The 26,769-nt window shown below is 51.4% G+C and overlaps 2 protein-coding genes across 2 annotated transcripts in view; one reads left to right on the forward strand and one right to left on the reverse strand.

Moving 5' to 3' along the window:
• Nucleotides 1-18,288, forward strand: part of atp11b (ATPase phospholipid transporting 11B) — a 31,738-nt gene extending 13,450 nt beyond the window's left edge. Inside the window, 13 exon segments of the mRNA XM_084675818.1 lie at nucleotides 1-48; nucleotides 1,173-1,376; nucleotides 2,769-2,922; nucleotides 3,539-3,641; nucleotides 3,914-4,059; nucleotides 4,385-4,444; nucleotides 6,695-6,822; nucleotides 7,268-7,406; nucleotides 8,784-8,849; nucleotides 9,026-9,129; nucleotides 9,332-9,497; nucleotides 13,234-13,379; nucleotides 16,505-18,288. The exon segment at nucleotides 1-48 is cut by the window's left edge and continues 26 nt beyond it. Of these exon segments, the coding sequence (XP_084531944.1) occupies nucleotides 1-48; nucleotides 1,173-1,376; nucleotides 2,769-2,922; nucleotides 3,539-3,641; nucleotides 3,914-4,059; nucleotides 4,385-4,444; nucleotides 6,695-6,822; nucleotides 7,268-7,406; nucleotides 8,784-8,849; nucleotides 9,026-9,129; nucleotides 9,332-9,497; nucleotides 13,234-13,379; nucleotides 16,505-16,586 (1,546 nt within the window). The 3' untranslated portion in view covers nucleotides 16,587-18,288.
• Nucleotides 18,289-18,986: 698 nt separating this feature from the next.
• Nucleotides 18,987-26,679, reverse strand: mccc1 (methylcrotonyl-CoA carboxylase subunit). The gene is made up of 19 exons (XM_084676288.1): nucleotides 26,352-26,679; nucleotides 25,637-25,680; nucleotides 25,406-25,545; nucleotides 25,067-25,162; nucleotides 24,786-24,907; nucleotides 24,548-24,695; nucleotides 24,324-24,445; nucleotides 23,867-23,978; nucleotides 23,541-23,622; nucleotides 23,158-23,285; nucleotides 22,862-23,045; nucleotides 22,668-22,777; nucleotides 22,289-22,505; nucleotides 22,015-22,101; nucleotides 21,563-21,612; nucleotides 21,352-21,489; nucleotides 21,007-21,114; nucleotides 20,677-20,748; nucleotides 18,987-20,235 (listed from the first exon to the last, which is right to left on the reverse strand). The coding sequence occupies exons 1-19, from the start codon at nucleotides 26,405-26,407 to the stop codon at nucleotides 20,116-20,118; spliced, it is 2,136 nt and encodes a 711-aa protein (XP_084532414.1). The 5' UTR covers nucleotides 26,408-26,679; the 3' UTR covers nucleotides 18,987-20,115.
• Nucleotides 26,680-26,769: the final 90 nt, after the last annotated feature.

Below are 26,769 nucleotides of genomic sequence, written 5' to 3' on the forward strand. Positions count from 1 at the left end.
CATCGAGAGAGACCTGGAGCTGCTGGGGGCCACCGGCGTGGAGGACAAGTAGGCCTCACGCACACACGCACGCACACAAACACACACACACCTCTGCTCCATCTGCCTGGCACTCTGCAGCCGTGGGCTGGGCCGTCTGCACGGGATTTCTTTTGTGGCGTTTCCTGAAATGTTTTGATGAAGAGGAGGGTGGCTTTGTCTCAGTTGAGGGGGGGAGGGGCCCGAAGGCCGGGCTCGCTCCTCGTTTTAATAGAATGGATAATGTCATTGGGACATATTAGGCTGTATTTTTATCCACGCCGCATTAGGATAGTTGCGTAACCCGGGCGAAGGCCTTTGACAGGCCCCTGCTCCGGTCCGGGGTGCTTGTGTGAGTGACAGTGCACTTCTATGACTATTAGACCGTGTGCAGTCTGATACCAGACACGACACACACACACACACACACACAAAATGCAGTGACACAGGGTCCTTATAATATCTCCACTCGTCTGTGTGTGTGTCTGTGAGAGACCATCTGCCAGTGCTGTGTTAATCTCTCTCTCTCGACTCCTCTCTCTCTTCCCTATCTCTTTCCTCCCTCCCTCTCTCTCTGTCTGTCTCTCGTCTCACTCTGCCTGTCTAATGAATCGTTTTGGGGGGCAAATACAGGGGCTCGTCTCCCCTCTCTTCCTCTCCTCCTTCAAATGATCTTCAAAGGCCCTCCTATATAATTAAGGATGTTATGAATATCTCTCCTCTCCTCTCTTCTCTCTCTCTCTCTCTCTCTCTCTCTCTCTCTCTCTCTCTCTCTCTCTCTCTCTCTCTCTCTCTCTCTCTCTCTCTCTCTCTCTCTCTCTCTCTCTCTCTCTCTCTCTCTCCTCTCTCTCTCTATCTCTCTCTCTCTATCTTTCTCTCTCTATCTCTCTCTATCTCTCTCTCTCTATCTCTCTCTCTCTATCTCTCTCTATCTTTCTCTCTCTCTTTCTCTAAAAGACTCTGGAACGTGTCTATATCTGACCTTAATCTCCCTGTTCACCTATTCACCCAGGAAAGTGCTCTCTTTCTCTGTGTGTATGTATGTGTGTGTGCCTGTCTGGTGTATCCACGCTGTAGGACTAGGTACCAGAGAGCATTGAGGGGCCACCTGTGTGTGTGTGACCTCTGACCTCTGCCCTCTGTCCCGCCCCCAGGCTGCAGGAGAAGGTGCAGGAGACCATCGAGGCCCTGCGCCTGGCGGGCATCAAGGTGTGGGTCCTGACGGGGGACAAGCACGAGACGGCGGTCAGCGTGAGCCTGTCCTGTGGTCACTTCCACCGCACCATGAACATCCTGGAGCTGGTGCAGCAGCGCTCCGACAACGAGTGTGCTGAGCAGCTACGCAGGCTGGCCAGGAGGTGAGTCAGGGTGGGAGGGTGTGTGTGGATGGGAGAGAGTGCTACCGTGTGTGTGTGTTTCAGTAAGAGTGATCCTATGTGTGTGTGTGTGTGTCTGTGTGTGTGTGAGTAAGAGAGTGCTCCTGTGTGCGTGCGTGTGCGTGTGTGTGTGTACGCTTCTTCACTGTGTCAGTGTTCGTACGACTTTCCAGTGATCAGTATAGTAGCATAAAGGATAGGGCTCCAGTCAACAGAATCCCATTTCAGGATCTTTCCTGTCCCAGCCACAGCAGCTGTGGGAAACCCTCCCTTGCTGCATCACAGGCACAGTGACTGCTGCAGCACAGGCACAGTGACTGCTGCAGCACAGGCACAGTGACAGTTATAGCCCCTGGGTAGAAGCGTTCTCTCTCGACGCTCTCTCCCACTTTTACATTCTCAAAGGCGGAACCTCGGCGGCCTGTCCCCCCAGGCCTTGGCTGTGATTGGTAACGGTTCACCGTTGCCTTGGCGATGGCGCTGACTCACGCCCGAGAGTGGGAGGGTTTTGAAGGGATGGCTTTGGACTTGTCACCGTTCCTCCCACTCGACTCAGCATGATGATCAAGTCCAACACCCTAGATCATCAACAGTGCCAGAGAGCTACTTTGAATTGAGTTTGATGTTTGTCTTTCTTGAGGGCTTTTTTCTGTGTTTTTTCTCTCTCCTCTTTTAATCTCCTTCTTTTCTCCTCACATTTTCCCTCCTCACATCTCCTCTCTCTTCTCCTCCCTCCTCACATCTCTTCTCCTCCCTCCTCACATCTCTTCTCCTCTCTCTTCACATCTCTTCTTCTCTCTCTTCACATCTCCTCTCCTCACATCTCCTCTCTCCCCTCCTCACATCTCCTCTCTCTTCTCCTCCCTCCTCACATCTCCTCTCTCCTCTCCTCACATTTCCTCTCTCTTCTCCTCCCTCCTCACATCTCTTCTCCTCCCTCCTCACATCTCCTCTCTCCTCTCCTCACATCTCCTCTCTCTTCTCCTCCCTCCTCACATCTCTTCTCCTCCCTCCTCACATCTCCTCTCTCCCCTCCTCACATCTCCTCTCTCTTCTCCTCCCTCCTCAAATCTCCTCTCCTCACATCTCCTCTCTCTTCTCCTCCCTCCTCACATCTCTTCTCCTCCCTCCTCACATCGCTTCTCCTCCCTCCTCACATCTCTTCTCCCTCCTCACATCTCTTCTCCTCACATCTCTTCTCTCTCTTCTCCTCCCTCCTCACATCTCTTCTCCTCTCTCCTCACATCTCCTCTCTCCCCTCCTCACATCTCCTCTCTCTTCTCCTCCCTCCTCACATCTCTTCTCCTCCCTCCTCACATCTCTTCTCCTCTCTCCTCACATCTCCTCTCTCCCCTCCTCACATCTCCCCTGCAGGATCAAGGAGGACCATGTGATCCAGCATGGACTGGTGGTGGACGGGGCCAGCTTGTCTCTGGCTCTGAGGGAGCATGAGAAGCTCTTCATGGAGGTGTCTAAGAACTGCTCGGCGGTGCTGTGCTGTCGCATGGCACCCCTGCAGAAGGCCAAGGTCAGTACGCCGCCCGTACGCCAACTACAACTGTCTACAACAGTGGTTCCCAACGGCGTACAGAGAGGGATTTGAACCTGCAATCTCTTGATCTGAAAGGTTGAAAATATATTTTGTAAAAAAAAGTTGAACGGTTTTACAATATTTTTTTTAAATTATTTTTTGTTGTTGTAAAGGTTTGATAAATATTTGTTTTTCTAGACCAGTGGTTCCCAACCCTGGTCCTCAGGGCACCCCTGTTCTGTATGTTTTAGATGTTTCCCTGCTCCAACGCACCTGATTCAAATGAATGGGTCGTTATCTAGCACTGCAGGAGCCTGCTTATGACCATTAATTTGAATCAGGTGCGTTGGAGCAGGGAAACATCTAAAACATGCCGGACTGGGGTGTCCTGAGGACCAGGGTTGGGAACCACTGGTCTAGAAAACAAATGTTTGTCAAACCTTTACAAACTAAAAAATAAAAAATTGGTACAACCGTTGTTTGTTTTTTTTACAAAAGATATTTTCAACCTTTCAGATCAAGAGATTGCAAGTTTTAAATCCCTCTCTGTACGCCAGTTTGTGTGAAAGTGTGTGAGAAATTCTTATTATTTACAACCGTGTCTTGTGGTCAGGTGGTCCGCTTGTTGAAGACTTCCCCAGAGAAGCCCATCACCCTGGCAGTGGGCGACGGAGCCAACGACGTCAGTATGATCCAGGAGGCTCACGTTGGCATAGGTACTCCTCCCTCCCCCCTCCCTCCCACCCCTCCCTCGACTCCCCTTCCTCCCTCCCCTCCCACACACTCACACACCTGACGTCAGGAGTCAGGTGGCTGAGCGGTTAGGGAATCGAGCTAGTAATGACGTTGCGTCCTTGGGCAAGGCACTTTACGCTACTTGCCTCGGGGGGAATGTCCCTGTACTTAATCTTAAGTCGCTGTGGATAAGAGCGACTCTGCTAAATGAATAAATGTAAGATGTCTCACTGGTCACCTGTGTTGCCCTCAGGTATCATGGGCAAGGAAGGCCGGCAAGCAGTGAGAAACAGTGACTATGCAATAGCCAGGTTCAAATTCCTGTCGAAACTGCTGCTGGTCCATGGCCACTTCTACTATATCAGAATAACAACCCTTGTACAGTACTTTTTCTACAAGGTAAGACGTGTGTATGTAAATATATATATATATATAGCCTCTCTTGTTGTGATTCATTTTTGTTTGTCTTGTTTGGTCATTTCAGTTTTTACTTGGGATTGTTGAAGAATGTCAAATGTATGCTGCCATTGTGTCTTTGTTAAAAACAGACACTAATTTCAAAAAGATTGACTAACCTTTCAATCATAGATGACATGTCCTCGGTAGCTAGATCCATCAACAGATAATCATTGTAGACATGTTGTCATCAGTGTGAGTGTCTGCAATGCTGAATGATGTCATCATGAGAACCCAGAACTCTAAATGTTTCTTTGTCTCCCTCTAGAATGTCTGCTTTATTACGCCCCAGTTTTTATACCAGTTCTTCTGTCTGTTTTCACAACAAGTAAGTGTATTTCCCTGTGCCATTTGTCCTGTGTCTGACCCTGTAGTCGTGCGATCGTGACTTGGTTACTAATCACCATAACGACAGCCGTCTGTTTCTCTGCACACTGCACTTCGACTGTCTGTGTGTGACACAACATTCTCCGTCTTTAGAAAGCATGGCGGGCGTTAGCCAATTGTGGCCGACGTTTCCCTCTTGGTGTGAGCGTCATTCTCTTGGTGTGAGTGTCATTCTCTTGGTGTGAGCGTCATTCTCTTGGTGTGAGCGTCATTCTCTTGGTGTGAGCGTCATTCTCTTGGTGTGAGCGTCATTCTCTTGGTGTGAGCGTCATTCTCTTGGTGTGAGTGAGTTCAGGGAGAGTGTGAGCGTGGAGACTGGCCGATGGTCACGGAGACACTCATATCAGCCTTGATTTGGACGGGGCCAATAAAGTAGTTGTTGTAGTAGGCTTTAGTTTCCCCCTGTAGTAACCGTGTTCCCAGGGCTTCTGGGGTCTAGAGTAGGGTCTGTTGTCCAGGGCCTCTGGGGTCTAGAGTAGGGTCTATTGTCCAGGGCCTCTGGGGTCTAGAGTAGGGTCTGCTGTCCAGGGCTTCTGGGGTCTAGAGTAGGGTCTATTGTCCAGGGTCTCTGGTGTCTAGAGTCTGTTGTAGGGGTGGGAGTCTTTTGGTACCTCACGATTCAATTTGAATAGATTCGGTTACGGTTACGTTTTTTTTAATCATAAAAAAAAAAAAAAAAGATTCACATACATTTGTTAATCGATCTGAATCGCTAGCAGGCTGAATCCAAATGTGAATCGATTTCCCCCCCACCCCTAGTCTATAGTGTCCAGTCCTTACTCGGTTTTCTCACTGTGTCCTACTGTCCCGTGTTGTCTGTCACCTGTTGTAGTTGTTGTTGTTGTCTATCCCTTGTTGTTGTCTATCCCTTGTTGTTGTTGTCTATCCCTTGTTGTTGTTGTTGTTGTTGTTGTTGTTGTTGTCTATCCCTTGTTGTTGTCTATCTCTTGTTGTTGTTGTTGTTGTTGTTGTTGTTGTCTATCCCTTGTTGTTGTTGTTGTTGTCTATCCCTTGTTGTTGTTGTTGTTGTTGTTGTTGTCTATCCCTTGTTGTTGTCTATCCCTTGTTGTTGTTTTTGTCTGTCCTATGTCTTGTGTTTGGTCTAGTGTCCCGTGTTGTTAGTTTGTGTCTATCCTCTCATCTGTAACAAACCTGTTTCTAAAATAAAGGGTCTGTGCTATTAATTCCTTCCGTCTATAATGTGTAACTTCTACAATTTCCAAGCCCTGGTTGGACTAGGATTTAGCTGCTGTTTGCCCTGTTTCTCCTTTGTTCTCCTGTGTTTCCTACTCTGCTCCTGTCCTTTGTTCTCCTGTGTTTCCTACTCTGCTCCTGTCCTTGTTCTCCTGTGTTCCTACTCTGCTCCTGTCCTTGTTCTCCTGTGTTCCTACTCTGCTCGTGTCCTTGTTCTCCTGTGTTCCTACTCTGCTCCTGTCCTTGTTCTCCTGTGTTCCTATTCTGCTCCTGTCCTTGTTCTCCTGTGTTTCCTACTCTGCTCCTGTTCTTGTTCTCCTGTGTTCCTACTCTGCTCGTGTCCTTGTTCTCCTGTGTTCCTACTCTGCTCCTGTCCTTGTTCTCCTGTGTTCCTACTCTGCTCCTGTTCTTGTTCTCCTGTGTTTCCTACTCTGCTCCTGTCCTTGTTCTCCTGTGTTTCCTACTCTGCTCCTGTCCTTGTTCTCCTGTGTTCCTACTCTGCTCCTGTCCTTGTTCTCCTGTGTTCCTACTCTGCTCCTGTCCTTGTTCTCCTGTGTTTCCTACTCTGCTCCTGTCCTTGTTCTCCTGTGTTTCCTACTCTGCTCCTGTCCTTGTTCTCCTGTGTTTCCTACTCTGCTCCTGTCCTTGTTCTCCTGTGTTCCTACTCTGCTCCTGTCCTTGTTCTCCTGTGTTTCCTACTCTGCTCCTGTCCTTGTTCTCCTGTGTTTCTACTCTGCTCCTGTTCTTGTTCTCCTGTGTTCCTACTCTGCTCCTGTTGTTGTTCTCCTGTGTTTCCTACTCTGCTCCTGTCCTTGTTCTCCTGTGTTCCTACTCTGCTCCTGTCCTTGTTCTCCTGTGTTCCTACTCTGCTCCTGTTGTTGTTCTCCTGTGTTCCTACTCTGCTCCTGTTCTTGTTCTCCTGTGTTTCCTACTCTGCTCCTGTCCTTGTTCTCTTCTGTTCCTAACCCTGTTCTCCGCCCCGCCCCCTCCCCTCCAGACCCTGTACGACAGTGTCTACCTGACGCTGTATAACATCTGCTTCACCTCGCTGCCCATCCTGGTCTACAGCCTGTTTGAGCAGCTGGTTCACCCGCATGTGCTGCAGAGCAAACCGGCCCTCTACAGGTGGGTATCCCCCTGGCCCCTGCTGCCCTGTCGAGCTTCCTGTAAACCAGGGGGTGTCACAATCCGGTCCTCGAGGGCCGCTGTCCTGCATGTTTTAGATGTTTCCCTGCTCCAACACACCTGATTCAATTGAATGGGTTGTCATAACGACCATTCATTCGAATCAGGTGAGCTGGATCAGGGAAACATCTAAAACATGCAGGACAGCGGCCCTCGAGGACCGGATTGTGACACCCCTGCTGTAAACACTGCGGCGTGTCCCAAGACATGGGGACATGCGACAGTGCAGCCGGTCTCCAGGATACACGCGCAGCTGCTTGTTACTTTTCCTGTTCAGTGGTTCAGCACACGCTTTCTATCCAGGAGAGGACCCAGGACTGTCTGTCCGTCCCAGACGTACCGAGGGTGTACTTATATCTGTGTCTCTGTTCTTCCTGACCTGTAGGGACATCAGCAGGAACTCCAAGCTGTCCTTCAAGACCTTCCTGTACTGGACCCTGCTGGGGTTCTGCCACGCCTTCATCTTCTTCTTTGGTTCCTTCATCCTCATGGGGGAGGACACCTCGCTGATGGGCAACGGACAGGTGGGTAGACAGGTGTAGGGCAGGTCTGGAACAGGTGGAGAGGGGAGGCGGGGCTAGGGCAGGTCTGGAACAGGTGGGGAGGGGAGGCAGGGCTAGGGCAGGTCTGGAACAGGTGGGGAGGGGAGGCGGGGCTAGGGCAGGTCTGGGACAGGTGGGGAGGGGAGGCGGGGCTAGGGCAGGTCTGGGACAGAAGGGGAGGCGGGGCTAGGGCAGGTCTGGAACAGGTGGGGAGGGGAGGCAGGGCTAGGGCAGGTCTGGAACAGGTGGGGAGGGGAGGCGGGGCTAGGGCAGGTCTGGGACAGAAGGGGAGGCGGGGCTAGAGCAGGTGGCTAGGCGGGGCAACAGGTTAGGCAGGACTTTTTCAAGGTTTACTGAGTGCTTCATTGTATCGTCAGCTGCCTGTTGTAAATGTTCTTTTTGGGGGAGTGAGTGTGTGTGTGTGTGTGGGGGGGGGGGTCATTGTGAACCTGAAGAGGATCCAGAACCTATATGAGGGTAATATTGATCTGGAGCATTGCCAAGGAACAGTAATATGAAATATTGATTGTCTGGTTAAGTCCTGCTGTATGACAGGCAGCAATGTTCCTGCCTGCTTGTGGTCTTTTTCTGCTCTGGCAATTTAGTCGCTCTCTCTCTCTCACAGTTTCTGTAGCTGTGTGTGTGCGTGGGGGGAGGAGGAGGGGGGAGTCCAAACAGCACTCACTTTATTGCTATCCTTCTGGCCTGTCTCTTTCCTTTGTCATATCTTCTTCTTCTTTTCTTCTTCTTGGTTTCTTCACGCTCTGCATGTCGTCAGATTTTACGAGCTAACCGACAACTGGTAAGAGCTCTCGCATGCCCTTCCCTGTCCCCGGCCAGCTTGACGGCATTAGCCACGCCCTCCCATCCCACGGCTGCTCGTCTCCTCTGTCCGCACGCTCTTTCGGAGGCCCCGCCCACCATCCTCCCCCGTCCCGCTTCCTGCCCAGCCCGTCTGCGTCGAGCCCTGTCACGGGGCCAGCCTCCCGGAGTCCCCCTTTCCACCTGGGCTTCTGTTACTCTGCACAGCTGTCCGCAGGCGTGTCCTGTCAGATCATCCCCATGCTCCCCCCCCTCCCCCCCCCCGCCTCGCTTGCGTGGTCAAGCACGGTCTGGAGGGATGTAGGGGTGAAACGATGCTTTTTAGACCACCCTAACCAGCCCCCCCCCCCCCCGATAAAGACTGGAGTTAACCACCTCCCTGTTCAGTCTTCCATCGACAATGTCTGTCCCGTGTACGACTGTGCCAAGTCGCTGGCTGCAAAACCAGCGTTTTGATGTCCAGCAGATATGTGCGTCTGAGCGAACACGGGCCGCTGTTCTGACCCTACTTCCGTCCCTTGTGCCTCTCTCTCCTAGATGTTTGGGAACTGGACCTTTGGTACGCTGGTGTTCACAGTGATGGTCATCACTGTCACGCTCAAGGTAAACACACAGCTGCTTGTTTTCCTGATGTGTGCCTGGGTTACTGTGAGCAGGATGGTGGTAGACATGCATACCACAGGCCCTGACTGAGGTGGAGCTATTTCCAGAAGGGACTCGCATATCGAGGTCCATCAAATGTAAACAGCACGATACCCATTATGTGTGTGTGTTTTCAGCTGGCCCTGGAGACTCACTTCTGGACGTGGATGCACCACTTTGTGACTTGGGGCTCCATCGCTTTCTACTTCATCTTCTCCCTGTTCTACGGGGGCATCATCTGGTGAGAGCACACAACCCCTTTAAATTTTTGAGGGCGCACAACCCCTTTAAAAAAAAAAAAATCAAGTACTGAGGAGGAAATAAGTTAGTCAGTTATGGGGTATAGCAGGGGCTAAACTTGCTCAGTTTCTCAACCTTAGACTGCTGTGTTGTACTTGTGTGTCTGTGTGACCCCTGACCCCTCCTGACCCCTCCTCCAACAGGCCCTTCCTCCACACCCAGGACATGTACTTCGTCTTCGTCCAGCTGCTCTCCAGCGGCTCAGCCTGGTTCGCCATCATCATTATCGTCGTCACCTGCCTGTTCCCCGACATCATCAAGAAGGTGCTCTACCGCCACCTGCAGCCCACCGGCACGCAGAAGTCCCAGGTAGGACTGACCCCCGGAGGGAGGGAGGGAGGGAGGGAGGGAGGGAGGGAGGGAGGGAGGGAGGGAGGGAGGGAGGGAGGGAGGGAGGGAGGGAGGGAGGGAGGGAGGGAGGGAGGGAGGGAGGGAGGGAGGGAGGGAGGGAGGGAGGGAGGGAGGGAGGGAGGGAGGGAGGGAGGGAGGGAGGGAGGGAGGGAGGGAGGGAGGGAGGGAGGGAGGGAGGGACACACACACCTGAGCAAAACACCGCATGCATCCTCCTCGTCGCACACATACACACACCAGCTCACACACACTCACCTTTGCCAGAGTGGCTGTTATCTCTTTGTTCTTTCTCTCTGACTCTCATGTGGTGTGTTTCCTGTGGGCGTGCTAGCTCCTCTCCTCACAGGGTGTGTGTGGTGGCTCTGTCTGGGTGTGCTCTTCGCATTTGTGTTGTTCCTGTCCTTGTTTGACGTGTGTGTGTGTCTGGATGAGTGCACGTGCTTGTGTGTGTGTGTCTGGATGAATGTTTATCTGTGTGTGTGAGTGACATCACAAGCCAGACTGGGCTTCTGTGTGTGTTCTTCCTCCTGACTGTCCTGCTGTCCTCTGTTTCCTGTTTTCTGTCCCCCCTCCCCCTCTGCCGTGTAGATGTACTCCAACCGCGTTGCCATAGGTGACGACTTCATCGCTCTGCAGCCCCTGTCCAGGGCCAAGAATCAGCCGGGCAAGATTAGGTAGACTAGCTGTCTTTCTGCCTGCTTGCCTGCCTCTCTGTCTGTCTGCCTGCCTGCCTCTCTGCCTGCCTGCCTGCCTGCCTGCCTGCCTGCCTGTCTGTCTGTCTGTCTGTCTGCCTGTCTGTCTGTCTGTCTGTCTGTCTGTCTGCCTGTCTGTCTCCTGTGTGTGAACCCCCTTAACCCACCAGCATGTTTGGGCTGGGCCTGGTTAAGCTGGGTTGGTGGGGAGGAGGGGGTTGGAGGGGGGAGGGGGGATAAGGACGGTAAGGGGACAGGCTCGGGATAGTGGTGCTGCCTGTCTCTGATCTCCAGTGTTACTAGAGCCCCTGTCTGGAGGTCAGTCTGGCAGGTAACCCGTAACTTGTGGAGGTTAAAGAGTAGGAGGGTGTAACAGGCGGCTGGTCGGAGGGACGGCAGAGCGAACGGCGTTCCCCGTCGGCTGCTGAGACACAGGCGTCAGAAGCCTTCACAGTGCATGTGTCGGTCCTGGTCTCAGCCGGACGAGAAGCAGGATGACATCACCCTGCAGACGGGAGAGGCCCCTGCCGTCGTCACCACTGCAATATCCCAGCACCGCCCTAGCCATGCGCATATGTTTACATCAATATGCATAATTTAGCCTCTGCTTGATTGCCCTCCCCTCCCAGTACCAACCTGATCACCGAATCGCTCCAGTAAACACAAAATCCAGCACAAATTCCTCCATTGTTCGCTGGCATCTTATCAATATAGATAAGTGGTGCAGGAAATCGGTGGAGCAGCTCCCGTGCCTTGTAGAGTATCGGCTCCTCTGGTCTCTGAGCTGAGACACTTGGCAGATCAGGCTGAATTAGTTTGGACACAAATTGATGTAGCATCGTCCAGCCCTGCTTCTTCCCCTCCTCTGCTCCCCCTCCTCTCCTCTCCCCCTCTCCTCCTCTCCCTCCCCCTCTCCTCCTCTCCTCTCCTCCTCTCCCTCCCCCTCTCCTTCCCCTCTCCTTCCCCCCTCCTCCTCTCCCTCCCCTTCTCCTTCCCCTCTCCTCCTCTCCTCTCCTCCTCTCTCCCCTCCTCCTCTCCCTCCCCTTCTCTTTCCCCTCTCTTCCTCTCCTCTCCTCCTCTCCCTCCCCCTCTCCTTCCCCTCTCTTCCTCTCCTCCTCTCTCCCCCCTCCTCTCCCTCCCCCTCTCCTCCCCCTCTCCTCCTCTCCCTCCCCTTCTCCCTCCCCTCTCTTCCTCTCCCCCCTCCTCTCCCTCCTCCTCTCTCCTCTCCTCCTCTCTCCCCCCTCCTCCCCTCTCCTTCCCCTCTCCTCCTCTGCTGAACTGACTCCATCTTTCCATCGCTCCACTCAGTCGTTGTGTTGATCTCTCCCGTGGATTAAAGGACGAGTCAGATGTCTGGATCTTCAGCCCTTCCTACCTATTCACCAATGCACAGCCTGTGTGTGTTTGTGTGTGTGTGAGTGTGTGTGTGTGCGTGCGCGCTTGCGTGTTAGAGTGGACTGTTAGCCTGGTCTGGGTGTGTCCACCTGGGTCACAGCAGTGTTAAATCACACAGCGCTGAGGATGATGAGGCTGTTGATGTCAGCCGTATACCTGACACTGGGACCTTGAGGCCCTCATCATCTGGGGTTAGAAGAAGTGTGTGCGTGTGTTTCAGAAGAGTGGGGTGGCTTTTGGATTCACTGGCAGTCTAGATTGCAATGTTAAACTTTGCCATAACGCCCTGGACAAGTCAAGGTGAGAAGCTTTAAATCAGCCGTTTTCAAATCACACCGTGTTGAAATGGGACAATCCTTTGGCACGTGTACATGTTCCACTCTCACGATGTGCACTCCAGAATGACTGGTGACTCTGGTCAGGTTGTGAGTTAGAAGAAAGACAAGATATCCGTCTTTCAGTCCAGCTGGCTGTCTGTTTGGCATACAGTGTAATCTCGGCTAGGACGAAGGGATGCAGGGAGGGGGAGAGTGCGTAACTCTAGACCTTACCATGTATCGACTCTCTCTCCCCCCTGGTCCTTTCTTCCTCTCCTCCTCCTCTTCCTGTCCTGTCCTGTCTGCTGTGCTTGCTTACTCAGGGAAAACCTGCCACATCTCTGTTGCCCCGGAGGTCAAATAATCGACTTTCCCTCACTTGACACAGACACGGTCTCTGTTCGCTGTCTCAGCTGGTCTCTCCATCTCAGCCTCTGGTCTCTCCATCTCAGCTGCTCTCTCCATATCAGCCTCTGGTGTCTCCATCTCAGCCTCTGGTCTCTCCATCTCAGCCTCTGGTCTCTCCATCTCAGCCTCTGGTCTCTCCAGCTCAGCCTCTGGTCTCTCCATCTCAGCCTCTGGACTCTCCATCTCAGCCTCTGGTCTCTCCATCTCAGCCTCTGGTCTCTCCATCTCAGCCTCTGGTCTCTCCATCTCAGCCTCTGGTCTCTCCATCTCAGCCTCGGGTGTCTGAGAGAGCTGGGAAGCCGAGTAGATAAACGGGATGAATCCAGATCTGGAGATTTCATGGGGATCGCCGCGCGGTAGTGTTCCATACCAGGCTAGTTAGAGAGTGTTCCAGAACAACGCGAGGAGCCGTAGAAGACGGAACAGGGTTTTGTCCTGGATCTGTCTGATGAGATGGTGGTGTCACACGGGGGCCAAGGACGCACCTGCCCTGAGATGAAGACCACATTGTGTGTCATCATGTTTCCTTCACCCCCCCCTCTCCTTCACCTGCTCACGTATTGATGAGCGTGTCTTTTATAGATGTTCTATATTTATCTCCACCCCTTGTATCATTGAGCAGCACGGACCCCTGTGTTCACGGTGTCTGTGTTGTGTGTATGGCAGCATGTACTTTGGCCCTAACAACCCCCCCCCCCCCCCCCCCCCCCCGCCATGGAAAGTCACATTGGAACCTGTATTGTCTCTGTGGGGGGCGGGGAGGGAGGTGGGGGAGGGGAGTATGGGGGGGGAGTGGGGTTCTCAGGTTTGTGCTGACACTAACATTTTGATGTGTTCTCTCCCTCCCTCCCTTCTTTCCCTCCCTCCTCTTCCCCCCCCCAGCTTGCTGAGGCCTCCACCCCGGCCGTCGGATGCGTGGAGTCCCTGTGTTGCTACGCGGAGGGCCAGAGCGGCTGTTCCCGGCTGGCACGGCTGGTTGAGCAAATGACCCGGCGTTGCGACCCCGCCACGCGCGCCACCGCCAACAGGTGGGCCTCCTCCCCCCTCTCGGCTACCACGACCTCTCCTGATGCACCCCGGCCCCCCCCCCCCCCCCGCCCTCGCTGCTCCCCCGGGCCAAAGCAGGAGCGGCCCTCCGTCTTGGGCAAGAGATGAGAGAGAGGAAGGCTTGGGGGGTGGGAGTCTGGAGGGAGGACGAGGGAGGCTGGGTTTGACCAAGCCTGGGGTTTTTACATCCAGGACGTGTAGCTTTCCCCCACACCCCACCCCGTGGACAACCAAAGGGATATAGAGAGGGTGGGAGAGGAGTTTGAAATGGCCTTCCAGTGGATGTCTGTGCTTCTGCTCCTGTGCTGTGACTGACCTCATGGTGCTCATAGGCCTCCATGGTGTTACTGTCTCTGTGTGTGCTGTGGGGGGTCTACTCACATATAACCATCTGTCTCTGTCTGTCTCTCTGTCCGTCTGGCTGTTAGGCCTTGGGCCCAAATCTGTCAGGCCTGGTCCCTGTCTTCCTACCTGTCGAGTCTTCTTGTCGTAGGTGTTGGCTGAAAGGGCTGGTTATAGCATCTGGTTGTATACCACCATACCGGAAAGCCATACGCATCTTCCACCGAGATTCAGTGTCATTGCTAAGACACTAGCCAGGTGGCTAACTCCTCAGTCAAGGCCTCTCTCCATCCTCCAGGATATCAGCCTGTCTCACTTGACGACGATTAGAACCAGACTGTTGTCTAGACTAGTTCCTAGTCTGGGCCTAGGTCCTGTGATTGGCTGAGGTTTATTGAAGATGTAGCAGTTCTATCTAGGAGTGGTTTCATGTTACTTGCCAGAGCCTGCTGATTATTTAGTGTGTGTGTGTTTACCTATAGAGAATGACAGCATGCTGGTGAGGTGAGAGGCATCTGTAGCCTGTTTCATCTTAGCCTCCCTTTATGTAACCTGCCTCTACTGTAACCTCCATATACTGCAGCTTCCATCTACTGCAGCCTCTCTCTACTGCAGCCTCTCTTTACTGCAGCCTCCTCTCAACTGTAGCCTCCTCTCTACTGCAGCCTCTCTACTGCAGCCTCTCTACTGCAGCCTCTCTACTGCAGCCTCTCTCTACTGCAGCCTCTCTCTACTGCAGCCTCTCTCTACTGCAGCCTCACTCTACTGCAGCCTCTCTACTGCAGCCTCCTCTCTACTGCAGCCTCTCTACTGCAGCGCCTCTCTACTGCAGCGCCTCTCTACTGCAGCCTCTACTTGAGTGAGAAGGATGAGAGGTTTCTGTAGAGATGGACGCTAGCCTTAATGCTAGGATACTGCCATAGGGGAGGGGGCGCACCCTGTATCCGCCATGCTCTCTGACTGACAGGGAGCCTATATCCAGCCACATCCCCTGTATCAGAACACGTATAGCTCATGTTTAGGCCTACTGTCGACCACGGAGCACGCCCCACTGGAGCTCCAGGTGTGTTGCTTTGGTTTGTTTTTGTTGCCTTGCCAACAGTGTGTGTACCGTCTGCCACAGTCCAACCAAGGGGGGGGCCCACCGTGCCCTACCAGAGAGGATCCTGGGAAGTGTAGTCTCTTTCGAGGGAGGGCCGTCAGAGTGTTTTTGCTACGTGTGTGTGTGCGTGCGTGAGTTAGTTCTTTTTCTACCGTTTCCTGAAGGCTTTCCAGGTGCTTCTGAGAAGAGGCCCAGCCTCACTCTTATCTCTGTTGCATGGGGGCTGCCTTCTGTGTTTTGTAACGTTGCGTAAACTACCAGTCATGCGTGTCTGTGTGTCGTCCCCCCCACGCCCTTTTGTCTGATTCTGTGTCTCCATCATCTATGTACATTCGCACGTCCTGCCTCTCCACTCCTGTCACTGTTAAGTTAGTAGTCGTGTCATCGCTGTGTTTTCGCTGGAGTTTCTGGTCACGCATTAAACATTTGTACCTGGTCAAGCGCCTGTAGTCTGAGGTGACAGTCCTTGTCACAAGCGCCTGTAGTCTGAGGTGACAGTCCTTGTCACAAGCGCCTGTAGTCTGAGGTGACAGTCCTTGTCACAAGCGCCTGTAGTCTGAGGTGACAGTCCTTGTCACAAGCGCCTGTAGTCTGAGGTGACAGTCCTTGTCACAAGCGCCTGTAGTCTGAGGTGACAGTCCTTGTCACAAGCGCCTGTAGTCAGGGGTGACAGTCCTTGTCACAAGCGCCTGTAGTCAGGGGTGACAGTCCTTGTCACAAGCGCCTGTAGTCTGAGGTGACAGTCCTTGTCACAAGCGCCTGTAGTCAGGGGTGACAGTCCCTCTCACAAGCGACACCCTGAGGAGACCTGGGTACTGATCCTAGGGGCCTCCCTGCCCTGCCCTGCGAGGATGGTCTTAAAACGGTTGTCTTAGTCTGGGAACGATCCCCCCCTCTCGCTCCTTCCCCCCCACCTGTCCTCTTCAACGAGAGTGTGCACAGCTACAGACATGAAGCTTCAGACCCAAAGAGGTGGATCATGAACCTGCAGTGGAGGTCTGATAGGGTGTAGATGTCATGAGTCCCTCTCCATCGCCCCCTGGTGGCAGGAGTGCTCGCTCACTGTCGCTAGGTTTCACAGGGCTCTTGTGCCTTCACAAAGAGTCTTCCAGCTCTGTTTTCCAAGTGCTTTTAGAAACGACATGTACAGCATATATCTTTGTACAGAGAAGAAAAAAAAATAGATATGTATATATAGATATATATTTAAGACGTTTTTTGAATTCTTATCAAACTTCTTTTTGTAGCTGCAGGGAGAGCGTAGGAAGGGCAGTGTTACGACAGTTGGGTCGGGGTGTTACATGGGAGAATGTTGGCAAGGAATGCTGTTGACTGTGCGTCCTGATCCACCCCTGTTGAATCATCATTCAGTACTAACCGTCCATCGCCCCCATTGCCTTGTCTCCTTCTCACACAGCAGGCAGGCAGGGAGGGGGGGAGGGGGGGGGCGACACATGCCACCACACCAGGTATCCAGAAAGACTAGCAGTCGCTAAGGGATGATTAGCTGTGGATCTCAAATGAGGGGAAACCTAAAAAAAACAGTCATCTTCTCTCCTGCTATCAATGAGTGTTAATCTCAAAGCATGTCTGGTCCTGGATCCCCCCCACACACACACACATGCTCTCCTGACCCCTGACCCCTGTCATTGCTGCTTCCAGATCGTGGAGCGACCTGGAGCCCATCTACTCCAACGACCACAGCATCCTGACGCTGTCCCCCATCGAGGCCTCCCACGCCTGAGCTAGCAGGGAGTGCAGAGGAGTTAACCCCCGTCCCCCCGCCCCAGCTAGCCCTGACGCTAGCACTGTTGCCAGTCCTGGCCAGCGCGCACGACAACCTTTTGCTACTAGCCCCTCCACATACAGAGAGAGACTGTTCGCCAGACCTCAACTTCCCTGATCACGTGACTGGCTTGCTGACCAATCAGTGGACAGCATCCTTCTCAGCCCACAGCCCCTCCCACCTGGCCCCGCCCCCACAGCCTCACTTCCCAGTCACACAGAAAAGGGACATATGTTGACATAGAAAAACAACCACGCCGTACCAAAGACCAAAGGACTGATGGGACTGGACAGGAAGAGAGACTTGTCTTAATATGTTGTGCCTGTAGGTTAGCTTAGCTTCCTAGCCTGAGTATACCTCGCTGCTTGTCCTTCCTCTTCCTTGTCTCTCCCCCCCCCCCCCTCCCAAACCTCTCTCCTTTCCTTCTGTCATTGCTTCTGGAGGAAACCTTTTTATAAGCCATATTTTCAGACGGGTCGCGACCTGATTTTCCCCAGGTGTGTTGACACGAGAGCATTTTCTTCTGAGCCCTGAGGTTTGTTCTGGGATCCGGAACGCCTTTCTTTTTCACGCACAGACCTCAGAGGTACACTGACAGGTGAATGTCCCTCTAGACTGAAGCTTCCGGAGAGCGAAGTATCAGAGTAGATGTCAAAAGGAAAAAACAAACATGGGAAAACGACGCTTTTGCACATTGTCATTGTCCTCGTCTGAATATCACCGTTCCGTTTCTTTATGTTTTCTCAAATCATGGCTTGTCATCATTGAAGTCATTGGAATCACGTTCTTGTTCATTTTTATGTTTGTTGTTGCTGTGTGTATCTCAGTTCTGTTACTAACCACTCGTTCATTGTGTGTGTGTGTGTGCGTGTGCAGTTCCGTGTGTGTAATAGATTTGTGGTTGAACGCAGGGTGACACCAGACTGACTGGTGTCCTGTAGAGGAAGGATGTAGTGGGGTTACCTAGACAACCGTTTTAAACTTGCCATCAGTCATGAGACCATGACTCACGCACACACACACACACACAGAGGCCATGCTGGAACAATATGGCCATGGTACAGGAGGTGGTTACTGTGGAGTCATGGTTACTAAATGAATGCTGTTACTGTTCCTATGTGCAGCTATGAGTGAGACGCAGAAATGTTGAAGGAATCTAATCAGTGAAACGAGTTGTAAACATTTTCTTGCACGGTACCAACAGCTCAACAGAAATATCATCAGATCATAGGCACAGCTGTAACCGATAAGGAAGTTTAGAAATATATTTATTGAGGTACTAAAATGAGGTACAAATGATGTTGTATGCATATCTGTTCATTGTGTTTCCTCATGAGGCATTTCAAACCACGTCTTTGGTTTGAAAGACATGTTGTCGAGAAACCGTATTTGGTTGACACTTGGTACAGGAGACAGTTGAAGAATGTATGTCAGAGTATTTCTGAAGAATCCATATTCATCATGGCAATAAAGCTCCAGCTGCACTAGAACCATCTTGAAGCAGGTGTTCTGTGTTCTTCCTCCTGATCATGTTATGTTACTATAACCTCTATATATAGAGAGGTTATGATTCTATATCCTGTCTGTCTGCACATCCTCGTCACTGCTTATGTTTATCAAAAGTCTATTTACTGAATAAATACATTTTTAAGAAAACCAATTCAGAGTTGTGTCATTTCCTGTTGGAGATGCCATTGAAGACATTGTTTGCGGCAGACTTTGTTTTGGTGGCTATTGCATGAATAGTCATGAGACTAACTACTGTTACAGGGTTCTTGCAGACATTAAGATATTTTAAGACCATAAAAATTTAAATTTAAGACCTACATGACACATTTCCCAAAAAATATTCAAATCGAATTGTGACCCCAAGAATCAAATCGTGAGGTACCAAAAGATTCCCACCCTGATAAACGGTAAGCTGTACATTTGTGTTTAATATTTAACCGTGTTAGAGAAATAAATACGTCTATTCAAGAAAATTCTACTTATTGTCACTGTATTTTGTGAACGAGTTCTTAGAAATCCTTCAGCAAATTTTCACTTGTTTTGTAAGTATGATTAGAAGGCAGAGTATTCTGTTAAAGCACTTGGCCTTAGCAGAAACAAAACGTATGTTGTCCTTTGGAATTTCATAGTGTCATATGGGAAGTTACACCGTCTTGTAGAAAGTCACTTTGTAGTAACCCTCTGTGGCTCAGTGGGTAAGCATGTGGACCACTGCAGGTTTTAGGAAGTCCAATTTAAAGATGCTGTAAAGCAGAACTGAAAATGCATTAAGTTAATCACACCACAGAAGGTGTTGTTAACTAACCATCCAAACTTATAATAAAATAAATAAAAAAACTGACAAGTAGACATTAAGAAACTTTTTAATTACAGTATCCGACCCATCCAATAACACATAGAAAAGCCTTTGTTTAAGAAACCAAACTCTACATGGAAACACGAATATACATCCTGTAGGTACTGGATGAGTGACCTCAAATCACACGAGTTAGTACACAGTCATCCTTATCACCACAAACATCACAGGAGTGTGAATGAGTCTTCCCATTCTGACCAGTGTCTCTTCTGCAATGCTGACAAGCTCATACGGTCAACACGATGACCCCAACGTCACATGATAAGGGATGAGTCACGTTGGGGAGGGTCAAAGAAAGCAGGCAGATCATGAGGACTGGCCCATTATAATCAACCAATCAGGAGGCCTCGGTTTTCAAGCCAACGGCTGATTTGTTGATCGTTACAACAGCACAGACGCTATACCGTTGCTACGGTCTCCTACTGACAGGCCTGGAAGATATGGCGATGCTTGACGGACACAACACAAAAGGAGGCAGAGGAGGGAAGGGTAGAGGAAGAGAGGCAGGGTAGAGGAAGAGAGGCAGGGTAGAGGAAGAGAGGCAGGGTAGAGGAAGAGAGGCGGGGTAGAGGAAGAGAGGCATGTGCCATCAGATACCGTGACAGGACCCCGTCAATCAAGTATAAGATGGACAAAAAGTGCACTTGGCGGAGGAGAGGAGTAGAAAAGTCCAAACTAATCTACCGTTACAGCACGTCATTCCATCAGAAACTGGAGATTAGAAAAACAAAACTAAAGGTAATACTTCTAAATCGACACCGCCATGCTTTCTTCCTGACACGTGAAAGGCCTCTGTACATGGTGATCCCTTCAGACCGGTAGTGCATCCCCCCTTGGGTTGTGCAGCAGTGGGCTCGTCCCATCTCCTGCAGATGTTTACACAACTTCTCCAGTACACCTCAGTCCTAATGGTTTGAATTTGAATGTTTCTATACTGTACCTGTGTTGAGTCACATTTGAAATTCCTAATCTGCAAAGTGACACAACATTGTGAAAGGTTTGATTTAGGCTAAGGAAAGAAAACATCTAGAAGATGCAGACCCTGCTCAGGGTCTGTGGTTTCTACAGTAACGTTATTTCTCCCTCAAACACACTGACTGTGTGTGTGTGGGGGGGAGGGGTTTATTCCTCGCCCTCCTCTTCCTGCTCAAACTCCACCAGCGCAGCGTGCCGATTGGCCTGAGAGCCCTCCTTGAAGAAGACCTTCTTGATCACGCCAGCCTTGGGAGCCCGGATGGTGTGCTGAGAGGAGGGGGGGGGAGAGGCCTTCAGAACACGCTCTTCACGTACAAATGGGTGTTAGAGTTAGTGTGTGTATTTTTACTGTTGCTGCTTTTTTCTAGAGGTACACTTGCACTTAGAAATTCATGTTGTTTAATTGTAACTTGCTTAACTACATGCTCTTGTGGTTCTTCCCTTTGGCACTTAGTTTTTGGTTGTTCACAATATGTGCTTCTCCTTTTGGCTACCCGCAATGCTTTGGGGCTATCTTGTTGTTATGATCAGTGACCTATGCACTTTGTAAAGTTCTCTCTCGGAAGTCGCTTTGGATAAAAGCGTCTGCTAAATGAATAAATGTAAATGTAATGTCAATGATTGTGGACGGAGTCAGAAGCGGCCCGTTGGGGTGGGGTACATATGGGGCGCACACAATCTGACACTGTCAGGGCCCCTGAACCTCACCTCCATCTTCATGGCTATCATCATCATCAGCGGATCTCCCGCCTCCACCTTGTCTCCAGCCTTCACCAGCACCTGGAGGACAGATGGAGAACCTTCAGAACCTTCCGGAGCTTCACTCGGCTGGGGCCACACAGACACACTTCACTGTTCGCTCCGCCCCATCCTTCCAGGGTTCAAGTTCGACTTTATCGTCACGTGTATCGACGACAAACTGAAATCCTCTCCCCGCCTTAACACAAAGGGAGCCATCACTGCTTTCTGGAAGTTTCTCTGAGACAGACGGGGGGGGGCGGAAGGTGTATGAGACGGAGGTGCAGGAGGAGTGGTTACCTTCTCGATAGTGCCGGTCATGGGGGCCAGGGCGCCCCCCTGGGCCCCGGAGCCGCTCACCCCGGCCAGGTGCTTGGGCACGGGCAGGCTCACCTGGGCACTGCCCTCCTGGGGGCAGGAGGAAGGACACAGGTCGACACACTTTCATACACTCTGGCTAGTGTCGGAAACCCAGACAATCCAAGTCTACGCTTTCAAGCTAAAAGCTCTCTGAGGAACATCTTCTTGGGAGGTGAGGGTAGAACCTGCGATGTACGAACCATGGTTCTATAGCATGAGAACCTTCACGCCGTCACGGTGGAACGTGCTATGAAGAAGCGCGGTTCTGGCGGGGCGAGGACGTACCATGGAGAACAGGTGGACGGTGTTGTCCAGGACGACGAGTTTGGGGCGGGACTTGACCCCGTTGACGGAGCAGTGGAGGAACGTGGCTCCTCCCTCCGTCTCCACCTCTCCCTTCACGTGGAACAGCTCTCCTTCAACCTGGGGGCGGGAACGACACGTGAAGCACACGCCAAGGTCACGCGCGATGACAGGATGCATCATGGGAACGTACCTCCATACTGAAGGTCCCGTCTGGTTTGTATGTAACAACCAGCTCCACCTCTGTAAACAGACACACATACACACACGGGTTCAAACATTTGAGAGAAGCCAACCATTTTTACAGTAACTAATCTCTCTACAACCCGCCAAGACGTTCCGTCGGTGACAGTGAGATATGAAGATGGCGCTGTAATGGTTCCAGAAAGTGTATTTATAGCCACAAGTCGTGCACCTAATTCGCTCGAAATGAGTATGTCTTCATAAAGACCCACTAATCACCTCCACGTTACCGCACTCAATATTCATGAAGTCATCCAAGCAACGTCAACTCTACTCCACTCTGTTTCTGCCTCAGAGTTTAGAAGGAACTTTCCATTCTTATGAGTCACAGGAGTTGGGGGGTGCAGAAAGTGTGTGTCTGTGTCTGTGTGTGTGTGTGTGCGTGTGCGTGTGCAGGCTCACTCTTGTCCCCAAGCTGCAGGGTCATCTTCCTGCTGTACAGAATGTTCAGTCTCCGCCCACTACTGGATGCAAACGGGCTGAATGGATCTGCAGCGAACAAACAAACAAACAAGCAAGCAGCGTTGGAACAGATGTCGTCAAGCTCTCAAAACGATAGAAGGAGGATGAGGAAGAAACCCAACCACGGTAACCAATCACAGGACTCCATTCGGATCTGCACATTGCATCTGAACCCCACGTGAAGACCTTCCTCCCACCCCCTCATCCTCCTCACCGCCGGAGGCGTGGGCGAAGTCCCGGGTGTGGGCCCTCTCCCGGAGGATGAGTCCCAGGGCGGCCTGGCACAGCGTGGCCCGGGACGGGGCTCGGGGAGCGGGGAAGAGGTCGGCGTAGTGCTGGGGGATGAAGCTGGTGGTCACGTTCCCCGCCTCGAACTCGGGGTGACCGGACAGACTCAGCAGGAAGTCTATGTTGGTGCTGAGCCCCACGATCTGGGCAGGAGAGGAGAGGAGAGGAGAGGAGAGGAGAGGAGAGGGGAGGGGAGGGGAGGGGAGGGGAGGGGAGGGGAGGGGAGGGGAGTGTCAGCCAGGGTCCTTTCAGGTGTCCAGGTTGGTCACTGACAGTGTAAGGTGATATAGTGCAGATGCTGGTACATTGTACTGGCGGAGACAGAAGCGGAGCTTTTTCAGGGCTGCAGAGCGGTCCTCTCCCCACACCACCAGCTTGGCGATCATCGGGTCGTAGTGAGCGGAAACCTCATCTCCTGCAACACACACACACGGGAGATTACACACCGGGACATCATGGGCTTAGGCTAAAGGTATCTCTGTGTGTGTGTGCGCCACACCTTCCCTGACGCCGGTCTCGATGCGTGTGCAGTCGTCGGCATGTGGCGTGGACAGGTGCAGCAGGGGCCCCGCCCCGGGCATGAAGTCATTGTTGGGGTCCTCGGCGTAGATCCTAGCCTCAAACGAGTGTCCCATCAGCTCAATGTCGTCCTGGAGCAGGGGCAGACGCTCGCCTGCCGCCACCTGGTGGTCAGACACACCCATTACAACTCTCCAGGTGACATTCCCTGAACCCCTCTCTCTCTCTCTCTTTCCCTCTGCGGGGTTTGTCCCTCCCTCGCTCGCCCACGCTCACCCTCAGTTGCCACTCCACCAGATCGGTCCCCGTGATCATCTCAGAGACGGGGTGCTCCACCTGCAGACGCGTGTTCATCTCCATGAAATAGAAGTTGTGCTGGGCGTCCATGATGAACTCCACCGTGCCTAGAGAGAGAGAGAGAGAGAGAGAGAGAGAGAGAGAGAGAGAGAGAAGGCAGAATGAGAGGGGGGAGAGAGGGAGAGAGAGAGAGAGAGAGGGGAGAGAGAGGGGAGAGAGAGAGAGAGAGAGAGAGAGAGAGAGAGAGAGAGAGAGAGAGAGAGAGAGAGAGAGAGAGAGGCCGTGTGACACAAGTCAGTCCCATATTGTGTTGGAGGCCAGTGTGGTGTTTGGGGGAAGGGGGGGTCGTGCTCAGCGGTCACCTGCTCCTACGTAGTTGACGGCCTGGGCTGCTTTGACGGCCGCCTCCCCCAGCCTCCTCCTCACCTCAGGGCTGATCCCGGGCTGCGGTGGACGACAGCAACACACGGGTCAACAAACACACCCGGGACACCCCCTGTATCTATATCACACACTGATGTCAACATAGACAAGCACAGACACAGACACACACACACACTGTGCTGGGCAGTCGGCCCACGGACCAGGAGCAGATTGTGTGCCGTTGTGAACCACACACTCCAACATCCTCAGAGCAGCGGTGTGTGTGCGATCCAAGAGGTCAAAGGGCAGGGTGGGTTCTACGCACCCCTGGAGCTTCCTCGATGATCTTCTGGTGTCTCCTCTGAACGCTGCAGTCCCTCTCAAACAGGTACACAACGTTCCCGTGCTGGTCCCCGAACACCTGCACCTCCACGTGCCTGGAGGGGTGTGTGCGTGTGTGAGTGTGTGAGTGTGTGTGTGTGCGTGGGGGAGGGCTTAGAAAGAACTTCTACAGAAACAACAACTACTGCTGATGCTGCTATTAGGATACACAACTGAGACAAGTTATCATGGGCTTAGTGGCAGATTCTGAAACTTGTACCCGTTAACCTGAGAAAAGTATTCCTAGTTTGTTCATTGGATGAACAAATCCCGAGTATTTCTCGGGATAAAAAAAACAAAACTTCCCAACTTAAGTCCCAGCAAGTTTAGCGTTCTTTAAGGCCCTTCTAAGAGACTATATATCCCGGTCTTTCTTCCTGACAACGCCAGAAGTTTCCTACCTGGGATCCTCGACGAACTTCTCCACCAGCATGACGTCGTCGTTGAACGACTTGCGGGCCTCTCTTCTGGCCGACTCCAGCTGCTCCAGGAAGTCTGCTTCCGACCGAGCGATACGCATCCCCTTGACACACACACACACACACACCTTAACTCCTGGGCAAAAGCTCTGTCGTTTTCTTACTATTCGGTAAAACAATCAAGTCTGTTTGCACTGCTAGCATACCTTCCCCCCACCACCACGCACTGCCTTGATCATCACAGGGTAGCCAATACGAACAGCCTCAGCTTGAAGCTTCTCATCCGATTGGTCCTCTCCATGGTAACCCTCGATGATGGGCACGCCCGCGGCTGACATGATGTATTTGGATGTGCTACCATACAATAGGATGGTAATGTTACCAGAAAAAAAATATATAAAACCGACAAGATGCCTAGAAGAATCCACGGCCATGTTCTCGTACCTCTTGATGCCCATGTCTCTGATGGCAGAGGATGGAGGGCCGATGAAGATGATGCCTTCCTGTTTGCACGCCTCAGCAAACTCTGTGTTCTCTGACAGGAACCCGTATCCCGGGTGCACAGCCTAGTCAAACACACACACACACACAGACACACACACACACAGACACACACACAGAGGAAGTAACTAACTGGACTGCTTTGGAAACACATTGAGTCACTTTGGAGGGAAAAACCTTGCTAAGTACTTCTGTGTGTTTGACGACTCCCTTATTGTACATACATGGGAGCCTGATGCCTTGGCCACTTCCAGAACCTTCTCCATGGAGAGGTAGCTTTGTTGAGAGGCTGCTGGTCCGATGTGGTACGCCTCATCTGCCTGTAACCAATACACAGTACACAAGTACAGTGGTCACATGGATAAATACCACACTGGGATAGGAGACATCTAATACGGCGATGAGGAAACTCATCTTTGTGTATTCGTGTATGTACATGTGTTTTGGTCTAAGTCCTGAGAGAGAGAGAGAGAGAGAGAGAGAGAGAGAGAGAGACCAGCCCACCATAGACAACAAGACAGCAGAAGAAATGATGACCAAATCCAAACTCTCTCCTGCCTCACCATGGCAACATGCATGGAGTGGCGGTCTGCCTCGCTGTACACTGCCACTGAGCGAACTCCCATCTTCTTAGCTGTTCTCATCACACGACAGGCGATCTCTCCACGGTTGGCAATAAGGACCTTTTCTATCCTGCCTTGACCTACAACATACCAGAGAACAGCTGAATATACGCTGTCCAAAGATGCTCACTCAAACAGTGAAACAGTCATTCCAAATCTTGTATTTCTTACCTGCTGAAGCCAATCTGACAGATCCTTTGGTCCATACTAGTTTCCTAAAAGACATGAGCAAGTCAAAGAGAGCACATCGCTAGTCAAACTGGTCTAAAGTCATACCTTCTGCCGGTAGTTCAGTGTTGATACTAAATGCATGGCTGTCAAGGGCAGACTGGAAATAAGTATAATCGTGACATGATACGTTTAGCTAGCCTAGCTTTATTCCAATGTGTTCCAGTCGCTGTAATATGACACCTGTCAATTTGACATCACTGTCCATTGAGATCCACGCCAATTGTAAAGAAAAGATGCGCAAACAATCATAGCCATGGTGCATCGCCTGACTGTTGTTGTGATAGCAAGCTAACTAGCTAGCTACCTTTATTTAACCTTGCCCAGAACCAGAACTGAGGCTTAACGATAGCTAGCTGTTGCAATCACTCTTGGCATAGTGATTGAATTAGCAAATAGTTTGGTGTTGCACATCCTATCAATCAGATACAGCTAGGAATGATTAGGTGCATGCTATTCGATTAAGAACATCATCATTTCAGCTAGCTCCAAGTGTGTTACACTTGGCAGATAGCAAGTCAGCTGTTCAAGCAGGCTAGCTAGTTTGAAATGAACTGACAGCTGACTGTTTGAGTTTTGTGTGGTATTCTTGACCAAAAAAGAGTATGTTCTACAAGCAGCGAAGGCAAAAACCATGATGACGAAGGATCAAACTTACTGTTGAAATATTTTCAAACCCTGAAGGGTTGGAACTTTCAATAGGACAGCAGCCATGTCTGCCGAAGCTAGCTAGCTAGCTAGCAAAGTTGCTGTCTAGCTAACTGACGAGACTAGAGCTAGTAGGATGAGATCAAATGCGTTCGTCTAATTTCGTCGAATGTTCAATTATCATACAGAATCAAGCCTATGCTTCTTTGTTGTTACAGATTTTGGTTTTGTAGTGGCACAGTTCCACTTCCATTCATTTCTAAAACCTTACTCTTCGACTGGTTTGAAATATTGACAATATTTGTCACATAGTTTGGCCCACTAGTGGACCCGTAGTTTGTTCAGCCAATAGAAAATGCCGAGGCGGAGGTGGGGTAGGCCGTCTGAACCGTAGGCGCAAACTAAACTTAAACTTGTCTTACAACAAG

This window comes from Hypomesus nipponensis, chromosome 16, assembly GCF_054491055.1.
Source record: "Hypomesus nipponensis isolate SF chromosome 16, ASM5449105v1, whole genome shotgun sequence".
NCBI lineage: Eukaryota > Metazoa > Chordata > Actinopteri > Osmeriformes > Osmeridae > Hypomesus > Hypomesus nipponensis.

What these genes read in the sequence shown, in the direction of transcription:
- mccc1 (XM_084676288.1), bottom strand. Translation starts at nt 26,407, where the DNA reads ATGGCTGCTGTCCTATTGAAAGTTCCAACCCTTCAGGGTTTGAAAATA. An exon ending in GGTTTGAAAATATTTCAACA is followed by an intron (nt 25,681 to 26,351) that starts GTAAGTTTGATC and finishes CATGTCTTTTAG; the next exon opens with GAAACTAGTATGGACCAAAG. An exon ending in CGTCAACTACGTAGGAGCAG is followed by an intron (nt 23,286 to 23,540) that starts GTGACCGCTGAG and finishes CTCTCTCTCTAG; the next exon opens with GCACGGTGGAGTTCATCATG.